This window comes from Oncorhynchus gorbuscha, linkage group LG20 (genome assembly GCF_021184085.1).
Source record: "Oncorhynchus gorbuscha isolate QuinsamMale2020 ecotype Even-year linkage group LG20, OgorEven_v1.0, whole genome shotgun sequence".
NCBI lineage: Eukaryota > Metazoa > Chordata > Actinopteri > Salmoniformes > Salmonidae > Oncorhynchus > Oncorhynchus gorbuscha.
Genome location: NC_060192.1, coordinates 15219171 through 15230326, shown reverse-complemented (window position 1 = coordinate 15230326; position 11156 = coordinate 15219171). Strand labels below are relative to the sequence as shown.

General features: G+C 44.6%; 1 protein-coding gene across 1 annotated transcript; it reads left to right on the top strand.

Annotated features, from left to right (window-relative positions):
- Positions 1-6381: 6381 nt before the first annotated feature.
- Positions 6382-11067, top strand: LOC124007071 (B box and SPRY domain-containing protein-like). The gene is made up of 6 exons (XM_046317349.1): positions 6382-6921; positions 7576-7674; positions 7830-8060; positions 9062-9087; positions 9237-9361; positions 9556-11067. The coding sequence occupies exons 1-6, from the start codon at positions 6538-6540 to the stop codon at positions 10089-10091; spliced, it is 1401 nt and encodes a 466-aa protein (XP_046173305.1). The 5' UTR covers positions 6382-6537; the 3' UTR covers positions 10092-11067.
- Positions 11068-11156: the final 89 nt, after the last annotated feature.

Here is an 11156-nt window from a genome sequence, read left to right as displayed (position 1 = left end):
TGTTCATCTGTACAAACAATAGTACGCAAGTACAAACACCATGGGACCACGCAGCCATCACGTACGTCTCGTACCTCTAAGGAACGAGACGTGTTCTGTCTCCTAGAGATGAACGTACTTTGGTGCAAAAAGTGCAAATAAATCCCAGAACAACAGCAAAGGACCTTGTGAAGATGCTGGAGGAAACAGATGCAAAAGTACCTATATCCACAGTTAAACAAGTCCTATATTGACTTAACCGCTCAGCAAGGAAGAAGCCACTGCTCCAAAACAACCATAAAAAAGCTAGACTACGGTTTGCAACTGCACATGTGGACAAAGATTATACTTTTTGGAGAAATGTCCTCTGGTCTGAAGAAACAAAAATAGAACCGTTTGGCCATAATGACCATCGTTATGTTTGGAGGAAAAAGGGGGAGGCTTGCAATCTGAAGAACATCATCCCAACCGTGAAGAACAGGGGTGGCAGCATCATGTTGTGGGGGTGCTTTGCTGCAGGTGGGAGTGGTGCACTTCACAAAATAGATGGCATCATGAGGCTGGAAAATTATGTGGATATATTGAAGCAACATCTCAAGACATCAGTCAGGAAGTTAAAGCATGGTCGAAAATGAGTCTTCCAAATGGACAATGACCCCAAGCATACTTCCAAAGTTGTGGCAAAATGGCTTAAGGACAACAAAGTCAAGGTATTGGAGTGGCCATCACAAAGCACTGATCTCAACCCTATAGAGAATTTGTGAGGAGAACTGAAAAAGCATGTGCGAGCAAGGAGGCCTACAAACCTGACTCAGTTACACCAGCTCTGTAAGGAGAAATGGGACAAAATTCACCCAACTTATTGAGGGAAGCTTGTGTAAGGCTACCCGACATGTTTGACCCAAGTTAAACAAGTTGAAGGTAATGCTACCAAATACTAATTGAGTGTATGTAAACTTTTGACCCTCTGGGAATGTGATGAATGATATAAAAGCTGAAATAAATCATTCTCTCCACTATTATTCTGACATTTCACATTCTTAAAATAAAGTGGTGATCCTAACTGACCTACGACAGGGAATTTGTACTTACATTAAATGTCAGGAATTGTGAAAACTGAGTTTAAATGTATTTATCTAAGGTGTATGTATACTTCAACTGTATATACAATGGGGAGAACAAGTATTTGATACACTTCCGTTTTAGCAGGTTTTCCTACTTACAAAGCATGTAGAGGTCTGTAATTTTTTGTCATAGGTACACTTCATCTGTGAGAGATGGAATCTAAAACAAAAAAACAAAAAAATCACATTGTATGATTTTTACGTAAATAATTTGCATTTTATTGCATGACATAAGTATTTGATCACCTACCAACCAGTAAAAATTCCAGCTCTCACAGACCTGTTAGTTTTTCTTTAAGAAGCCCTCCTGTTCTCCACTCATTACCTGTATTAACTGCACCTGTTTGAACTCGTTACCTGTATAAAAGACACCTGTCCACACACTCAATCAAACAGACTCCAACCTCTCCACAATGGCCAAGAACAGAGAGCTGTGTAAGGACATCAAGGATAAAATTGTAGACCTGGACAAGGCTGGGATGGGCTACAGGACAATAGGCAAGCAGCTTGGTGAGAAGGCAACAATGGTTGGCGCAATTATTAGAAAATGGAAGAAGTTCAAGATGATGGTCAATCACCCAGAAACTAAAACAAGAAGCTCCCACGCTGAGGTCTGTCCAACACTGGTCCGACCAAGCTGACTCCACACTCCAAGACTGCTTCCATCACGTGGACTGGGATATGTTTCGTATTGCGTCAGATAACAACATTGACGGATACGCTGATTCGTTGTACGAGTTCATTAGAACGTGAGTTGAATATGTCGTTCCCATAGCAACGATTAAAACATTCCCTAACCAGAAACCGTGGATTGATGTCAGCATTCGCGTGAAACTGAAAGCGCGAACCACTGCTTTTAATGAGGGCAAGGTGACTGGTAACATGACCGAATACAAATAGTGCAGCTATTCTCTCCGCAAGGCTATCAAACAAGCTAAGCGTCAGTATAGAGACAAAGTAGAATCTCAATTCAACGGCTCAGACACGAGGTATGTGGCAGGGTCTACAGTCAATCACGGACTACAAGAAGAAAACCAGCCCAGTCACGGACCAGGATGTCTTGCTCCCAGGCAGACTAAATAACTGTTTTGCCCGCTTTGAGGACAATACAGTGCCACTGACACGGCCTGCAACGAAAACATGCAGACTCTCCTTCACTGCAGCCGAGGTGAGTAAGACATTTAAACGTGTTAACCCTCGCAAGGCTGCAGGCCCAGACGGCATCCCCAGCCGCGCCCTCAGAGCATGCGCACCCCAGCTGGCCGGTGTGTTTACGGACATATTCAATCAATCCCTATACCAGTCTGCTGTTCCCACATGCTTCAAGAGGGCCACCATTGTTCCTGTTCTCAAGAAAGCTAAGGTAACTGAGCTAAACGACTACCGCCCCGTAGCACTCACTTCCGTCATCATGAAGTGCTTTGAGAGACTAGTCAAGGACCATATCACCTCCACCCTACCTGACACCCTAGACCCACTCCAATTTGCTTACCGCCCAAATAGGTCCACAGACAATGCAATCTCAACCACACTGCACACTGCCCTAACCCATCTGGACAAGAGGAATACCTATGTGAGAATGCTGTTCATCGACTACAGCTCGGCATTCAACACCATAGTACCCTCCAAGCTCGTCATCAAGCTCGAGACCCTGGGTCTCGACCCCGCCCTGTGCAACTGGGTACTGGACTTCCTGACGGGCCGCCCCCAGGTGGTGAGGGTAGGCAACAACATCTCCACCCCGCTGATCCTCAACACAGGGGCCCCACAAGGGTGCGTTCTGAGCCCTCTCCTGTACTCCCTGTTCACCCACGACTGCGTGGCCACGCACGCCTCCAACTCAATCATCAAGTTTGCGGACGACACAACAGTGGTAGGCTTGATTACCAACAACGACGAGACGGCCTACAGGGAGGAGGTGAGGGCCCTCGGAGTGTGGTGTCAGGAAAATAACCTCACACTCAACGTCAACAAAACTAAGGAGATGAATGTGGACTTCAGGAAACAGCAGAGGGAACACCCCCCCTATCCACATCAATGGAACAGTAGTGGAGAGGGTAGTAGTTTTAAGTTCCTCGGCATACACATCACAGACAAACTGAATTGGTCCACTCACAGACAGCATCGTGAAGAAGGCGCAGCAGCGCCTCTTCAACCTCAGGAGGCTGAAGAAATTTGGCTTGTCACCAAAGCACTCACAAACTTCTACAGATGCACAATCGAGAGCATCCTGGCGGGCTGTATCACCGCCTGGTACGGCAACTGCTCCGCCCACAACCGTAAGGCTCTCCAGAGGGTAGTGAGGTCTGCACAACGCATCACCGGGGGCAAACTACCTGCTCTCCAGGACACCTACATCACCCGATGTTACAGGAAGGCCATAAAGATCATCAAGGACAACAACCACCCGAGCCACTGCCTGTTCACCCCGCTATCATCCAGAAGGCGAGGTCAGTACAGGTGCATCAAAGCTGGGACCGAGAGACTGAAAAAACAGCTTCTATCTCAAGGCCATCAGACTGTTAAACAGCCACCACTAACATTGAGTGGCTGCTGCCAACACACTGACACTGACTCAACTCCAGCCACTTTAATAATGGGAATTGATGGGAAATGATGTAAAATATATCACTAGCCACTTTAAACAATGCTACCTAATATAATGTTACATACCCTACATTATTCATCTCATATGCATACGTATATACTGTACTCTATATCATCAATGACCTGAAGAGAGCTGGGACCACAGTCTCAAAGAAAGCAATTAGTAACACACTACGCCGTCATGGATTAAAATCCTGCAGTGCACGCAAGGTCCCTCTGCTCAAGCCAGCGCATGTCCAGGCCTGTCTGAAGTTGGAATGGAAGAAGGTCATGTGGTCTGATGAGACAAAAATATAGCTTTTTGGTCTAAACTCCACTCGCCATGTTTGGAGGAAGAAGAAGGATGAGTACAACCCCAAGAACCACCATCCCAACCATGAAGCATGGAGGTGGAAACATCATTCTTTGGGGATGCTTTTCTGCAAAGGGGACAGGATGACTGCACCGTATTGAGGGAAGGATGGATGGGGCCATGTATCGCGAGATCTTGGCCAACAGCCTCTTTCCCTCAGTAAGAGCATTGAAGATGGTTCGTGGTTGGGTCTTCCAGCTTGACAACGACCCGAAACACACAGCCAGGGCAACTAAGGAGTGGCTCCGTAAGAAGCATCTCAAGGTCCTGGAGTGGCCTAGCCAGTCTCCAGACCTGAATCCAATAGAATATCTTTGGAGGGAGCTGAAAGTCCGTATTGCCCAGCGACAGCCCCAAAACCTGAAGGATCTGGAGAAGGTCTGTATGGAGGAGTGGGCCAAAATCCCTGCTGCAGTGTGTGCAAACCGGGTCAAGAACTACAGGAAATGTATGATCTCTGTAATTGCAAACAAAGGTTTCTGTACCAAATATTAAGTTCTGCTTTTCTGATGTATCAAAAACTTATGTTATGCAATAAAATGAAAATTAATTACTTAAAAATCATACAATGAGATTTTCTGGATTTTTGTTCCGTCTCTCACAGTTGAAGTGTACCTATGATAAAAATTACAGACCTTTACGTGCTTTGTAAGTTTGAAAACCTGCAAAATCGGCAGTGTATCAAATACTTGTTCTCCCCATTGTATGTGTGTGTGTATATGTATATACTTATATACCTGTCTCTGATATTGCTCGTTCTGATATTTCTGAATATCAGAACGAATTAATACATTTTTCTGGATTATGTTTGTATTGTTTATTTTTTTATATTGCTAGGTATTACTGCACTGTTGGAGATAGAAACGCAACCATTTCGCTGCACCTGCGATAACATCTGTAAATCTGTGTGTAAACTTTAAACTTTGATTTTATTATTTATAAAGTTGTCTTTATCCTATTTTGTCTAACCGCCACCATGGGCTATGCTACATGTTAAAATATTTGTGTTGCTTTTTTTACTGCAAATATTCTTAGCCCCTTTTCCCTTTTTTGTGTCTTATTTCTGTCAAGGGAAATATATTTGAAATTGCAATTTAAATACATTTGATATGTAATTTATTTAGGCCTAATTACCAAAAGTGCCAGTACAGTGCATTTGGAAAGTATTCAGATGCCTTGACTTTTTCCAAATGTTGTTTCGTAACAACCTTATTCTAAAATTGATTACATTGTTTTTCCCCCTCATCAATCTACACACAATATTACATAATGACGAAGCAAAAACTGATATTTTGCACATTAATGTTTTTTTGTAAATATCACATTTACATAAATCTTCAGACCCTTTACTCAGTACTTTGTTGAAGCACCTTTGGCAGCGTATACATCCTATAATCTTATTTGTTATGACGCTACAAGCTTGGCACAGGGTTATTTGGGGAGTTTTTCCCATTCTTCTCTGCAGATCCTCTCAAACTCTGTCAGGTTGGATGGGGAGCGTTGCTGCACAGCTATTTTCAGGTGTCTCCAGAGATGTTAGATCGGGTTCAAGTCCGGGCTCTGGCTGGGCCATTCAAGGACATTCAGAGACTTGTCCCGAAGCCACTCCTGCGTTGTCTTGGCTGTGTGCTTAGGGTTATTGTCCTGATGGAAAGTGAACCTTCACCCCAGTCTGAGGTCCTGAGCGCTCTAGAGCAGGTTTTCATCAAGGATCCCTTTGTACTCTGCTTCTTTCATCTTTCCCTCAAGCCTGACCAGTTATGTAAATAAGGTATTTATGTTTTTTATATTTTATAAATTAGCAAATATTTCAGATTTTTTTCTCGCTTTGTCATTATGGGGTATTGTGTGTAGGTCGATGAGAGAAGAAAATAAAACATTTTAATCAATTTTGGAATTAGGCTGTAAGTTAACAAAATTTGGGAAAAGGGAAGGGGTCTGAATACTTTCCGAATGCACTGTATATACTCCAACACATTTAACATTACTGTGGGGTTTGCACAAAGGGATTTACCTCCAATATCATCAGTCATGTGCATATGTCTCGAGAAATTGGCATCATTGTCATATAGGCCTATAGACTATATTTCAGCCTAACCTATAGGCTAAATGTATCCTACATTTTAAAATCCTGTTCTAGCCTATTCTAAACTATAATACATTTAGTCTAAAATTAGACAAGAGAGAGTCATTGATGGTTGAGGATGTTATGAGGTTAAATGACAATATGGAAACACCGTGTCATCTTACAGGCAAAGGAGGTCAAAACAATGGTAGGCTATAGCAAGTACACGGGAACCAAAAACCTTATAATTGAAACGGCCTTGTTGCTAAACTTGCTTTTCAGCTCTGACCTTTAGTGTCGGTGTTACTTCCGTGTTCATACCTTGATACACCTGTGTTATAGGTGCGGTAGATAGTTAAGCCACCTGCTACGTTCTATTGCTATTACTCTTGTAGACTATTTTACGTAACATGAGCGCGGAGCCAGGATCATGCCATTCAACACCTGGGTGCACTTTACAGGACGACCGAGACACTGAAGTAGAAGTCACAGAAAGTTCGATAAACTTGAATATGGATTTACAACAGCCCATTTTATCCGCGATGAATGTACTCCGGAATGAAATTCGATCAGTTAAAGAGGACTCCGGGTTGTCTGGAAAGGCTGCGGTGACCTCCTCCGACTCAGAATCGGGTATATTCTCCGGTGAATCGGAACTTTGCGTGGAACATGAATCAGACCTGGACTGGTTCTGCTGCTCCGAGCAGAAACTCATATGCTCGCACTGCACCATAGTGGGATCCTGCCAGGGACACACGGTGACAGCCCTGGCCAACAGAGTGACAGCAGTCAGGGTGAGTGCCCCGACTTTTCCTGAAAGGAAATGATCTCTTGTATAGCACTATATTAGAATATACTCATATATATACTCATATTTGAGCAGTTACAAGCTGCTTGTGTGTCATATGGACCTTTGTCACAGTGAATGGGGCTTGGGGCCAGGAGATTGTTGACCTACAGTTAGGAGTTAGAATTGACCAGGCAAACTGAGTTTACCTTTGGTCACCTGGGGTACTACAGTACAAAGGGCCAGCCGGCTTGTGTTAGGAAAATGTGTGTTCACATGCCTGGTGGGTGTGTAGGGTGTGCCACACTTTTTCGACAACACACTGAGGAGTTTCCCCTGTTGATGTCTCATGGAATGTGAGGAGACAGGAATTTCAAGCTGTTGGGAAAATACGGGAAGCCTTTACATAAATAGTGTCCATTAAAAAAAAAACATTAAAAAATAAAATAAAAAATAAATAAATTGGCATCAGTGCTCTTCCAAGTTATTATTATTTCAGGATACACAATGACATGTTGGTGATGGCAGTTCGACACTACAGGAATAGGCCTGTCAGGATAGTGCCCCTGCCTTTGAAACTGTACCTGATCAACTCTGTGGTTTTCAAGTCCAACACTGCTCTTCTTCATGCCAGTCACTGTGTGAGTGTTGTCCTCAACAGAACCATCTGGTTGACGTGTGTGAGAAAATGCAGCTGCAGGCCCTGCACATCGAGCACTTTATCAACAAGACTCTGACTGCCAAAGAGCGGGCACTGCAGGTGAGCACACAGGCTCTGTGACACACACTCAGTCCCTTATGTGCTCTCACTCCATACAGCCTTGGAATCACAAGCTCTACACACAGATATGTAATGGATTCCATCACATGTCTTTTTGCTGTGACTTCTGCCCCCTCTGCCATGTGTCCATGCAGGTGGAGGCGAGCGGGGCTCGGGAGCGAGTGGTGGCACAGGTCAGTGTGGTGAGGGAGGCGGTGGAGGAGGAGGAGCAGCGTCTGCTAGAAGCCGTGCAGAGGGAGGAGGAGAGGGTGGAGCAGTGCCTCCTCACTCAGAGAGCCCACTGGGGCCAGGCCCTAGCTATGCTCACACAGACACGCACACGCCTGGTGCACACTCTCACAAACACACCGGACATACAGCTGGCGGTGAGTAGGGGAAAGATGATGGGCACAGGGAGGGACAGAGGACGGGAAGTTGGAGAATACAGTGGTGGAAAGAAGAAGAATGAATAGGGAGAGGGTCGAACAAGACTGAATGGGATGGTGCAAACGATGATGATGATGATTAACCATAACCCTAACCCTAACTTCATGTCCACACCCTAGCTCATCCCTAACCCTAACTTCATGTCCACACCCTGACTCAACACTAACCCTAACCCTAACTTCATGTCCACGCCCTGGCTCAACCCTAACCCTAACTTCATGTCCACACCTTGGCTCAACCCTAACCCTAGCTAAGACCCTAACCCTAACTTCATGTCCACACCCTGGCTCAACCCTAACCCATATTTATGTCCACACCCTGGCTCAACCCTAACCCTAACTTCATGTCCACACCTTGGCTCAACCCTAACCCTAGCTAAGACCCTAACCCTAACTTCATGTCCACACCCTGGCTCAACCCTAACCCTAATTTTATGTCCACACCCTGGCTCAACCCTAACCCTAACTTCATGTCCACACCTTGGCTCAACCCTAACCCTAGCTAAGACCCTAACCCTAACTTCATGTCCACACCTTGGCTCAACCCTAACCCTAACTTCATGTCCACACCCTGGCTCAACCCTAACCCTAACTTCATGTCCACACCCTGGCTCAACCCTAACCCTAACTTCATGTCCACACCCTGGCTCAACCCTAACCCTAACTTCATGTCCACACCTTGGCTCAACCCTAACCCTAACTTCATGTCCACACCCTGGCTCAACCCTAACCCTAACTTCATGTCCACACCTTGGCTCAACCCTAACCCTAACTTCATGTCCACACCATGGCTCAACCCTAACCCTAACTTCATGTCCACACCTTGGCTCAACCCTAACCCTAGCAATAACCCTGATAATTCTGATGATGCTGATGATGATGTAATTAAGATCAATTTCATTCTCAGAAATGATTGTTGACTCTGTGTCCTGTGTTTTCAGACCTCTGGCCAAGAAATAGCTGACAGGTAAAAAAAAAAATGTTTAATCCATTTTTAGTATTTTTTGCAAGTAGTAAGAATACATAGTTAAATAGTTCACCCACTGAAGCAATCCTGCCGGTGAAGTTGTTCATTAGCCAGATTCACATGAGCTCTCTCTTGTGTGTGGCGATCAGGGTTGAGGATGCAGAGGGGGTGGGTGAACCCTGTGACACAGACCGGCTCAACCTGAATGCAGGTTGCAGTGACAGCAAACTTATGAGGGGCCTGTGGGCCAGCGCCATACTGCTGGGGCCAATTGGTAATTAGTACTACAGCATTTATCCATATCTCCATGATACAGGTCAGGACAACCTTGATTCGTTCAGGGTACAGTTGTTTCAAATAGTTGCAGTTATTACAATGTTATTAACAAAGCACAATGTTATTAACAAAGCACAAGTGCTTAATTGAGGATGAATAACAATACATTATTCTCTTCCCTCGCCCCTTTAGCTTATGGTTCAGCACATCTGACATTTGACGAGCGCACCGTCAGCTCCCTACTGTCCCTCTCAGAAGACCTTTGCACTCTGACCTTCCTGCCTAAGAGGTCACGCCAGTCCCCGCCCTACGACCCGGCGCGCTTCGACAGCTGGCCCAATGCGCTGGGCACCCTGTCAATCTCCTCCGGCACCCACAGCTGGGTGATGGACGTGGGTGAAAGCGGGGCCTTCAAGGTAGGGGTATGCTACACCAGTATGGGGCGTAAGGGCTCGGGCAACAACTCCCGCCTGGGCTACAATGGCCAGTCCTGGGTGCTCTCCAAATATGATGGGGACTTCTCCTTCTGCCATGCGGGGAAGAACACACCCCTGCACGTGATCCACAAGCCCAAGAGTCTAGGGCTGCTCCTGGACTGGCCCAGTCAGACCCTGGTATTTTATGACCCAGACTCCAGTGCCGTGTTGCACTCTGTCAGACACGCCTTCAGTGGCCCGCTGCTGCCGGCATTCGCCGTGGCTGACCGTAGTGTCACCATACTGCACTGACCTCTGAAGTAACCGTCTGTAGTGCCATTGATATAGAATTACGGATAACACTTTCGGAAGACATATCTTATGAGTTGATAATATAACATTGTAAGGGCCTATTAATGCTCATAACAAGTAATAATGCATTATACCTGCTGATAAAATCTTACTGAATTACTCATATTTGTATGTAATTCTAATAGAATAGAATACTAATCAAAGCTTCACAATGTATTTGAATGGAATCAAATTTCTGTCTGCATTGATGAGGTATGCAGCCAGTTCTCCTTTGTTAAGGAACATATTTCTAATGTATTCTTTGTTTATCTGAAGTACTGCTTCTGTATAGATTTCTGTAGATGAAATTATACTGTAGTCCTAATATGTCCGTGATTAATTTGTTGTGAAGTCTGTCCCAAACGCTTCATTTAAGTTTTAGAAGTATGCTATTTATATTTATTGTACTTTTATGATCTGCTAATCATTTTTGATAACTTCAGTGAATCTTTTCTACCTTTTCGAGAGACACCTGTTTGCGGAACTGGTTGATCCAGAAGTTGCTCAGTGTGCTTGCTACCTGTCAAATGTATAAAAATATTTTTGATTGTCTGATATGCAATGTATGCCTCTATTGAGTGAGTATGAACTCACATCCTGCTTTCCATCCATTCGTCATTGGAAAGAAAATTAATGAAATGCCCGACGCAATACAGACGACAATCTACAAATGAACAGCAGGGGGAAGTATAGTGTTTTTTTTTTCCATCAATGGTGTCAAAGGTATAGCCTTTCTGCTCAAAATGTGGGGTCAAGCTTTTAACCCTTGCATTCGCGCTGATTATTATTTTTAATTTTGGGCGAATCTACTGTGGGTGCCAAGTTATGGCAATGAATGATCAATGCCATAATATCACCAGTACTTTTGTTTTGACTGAGGTTCAGAGGGAACCAGGAGAGGGCAGCATAATTGCAAATATATTTATAACTAACCCAAGATAGTTCATCGCTGTCGTTTTCAATGGGAGCAAATGAAGTATAGTGGGCAGAACAAGGAAGGAGGTGGGCAACGGCAGAGCCGAGCGC

Excerpts from the sequence above, each read along its gene's own strand:
- LOC124007071 (XM_046317349.1), top strand. The coding sequence starts at position 6,538 with ATGAGCGCGGAGCCAGGATCATGCCATTCAACACCTGGGTGCACTTTA. Across the intron at positions 6,922-7,575 it reads ACAGAGTGACAGCAGTCAGG|AACCATCTGGTTGACGTGTG; the intron begins GTGAGTGCCCCG and ends TGTCCTCAACAG. Across the intron at positions 9,362-9,555 it reads CATACTGCTGGGGCCAATTG|CTTATGGTTCAGCACATCTG; the intron begins GTAATTAGTACT and ends TCGCCCCTTTAG.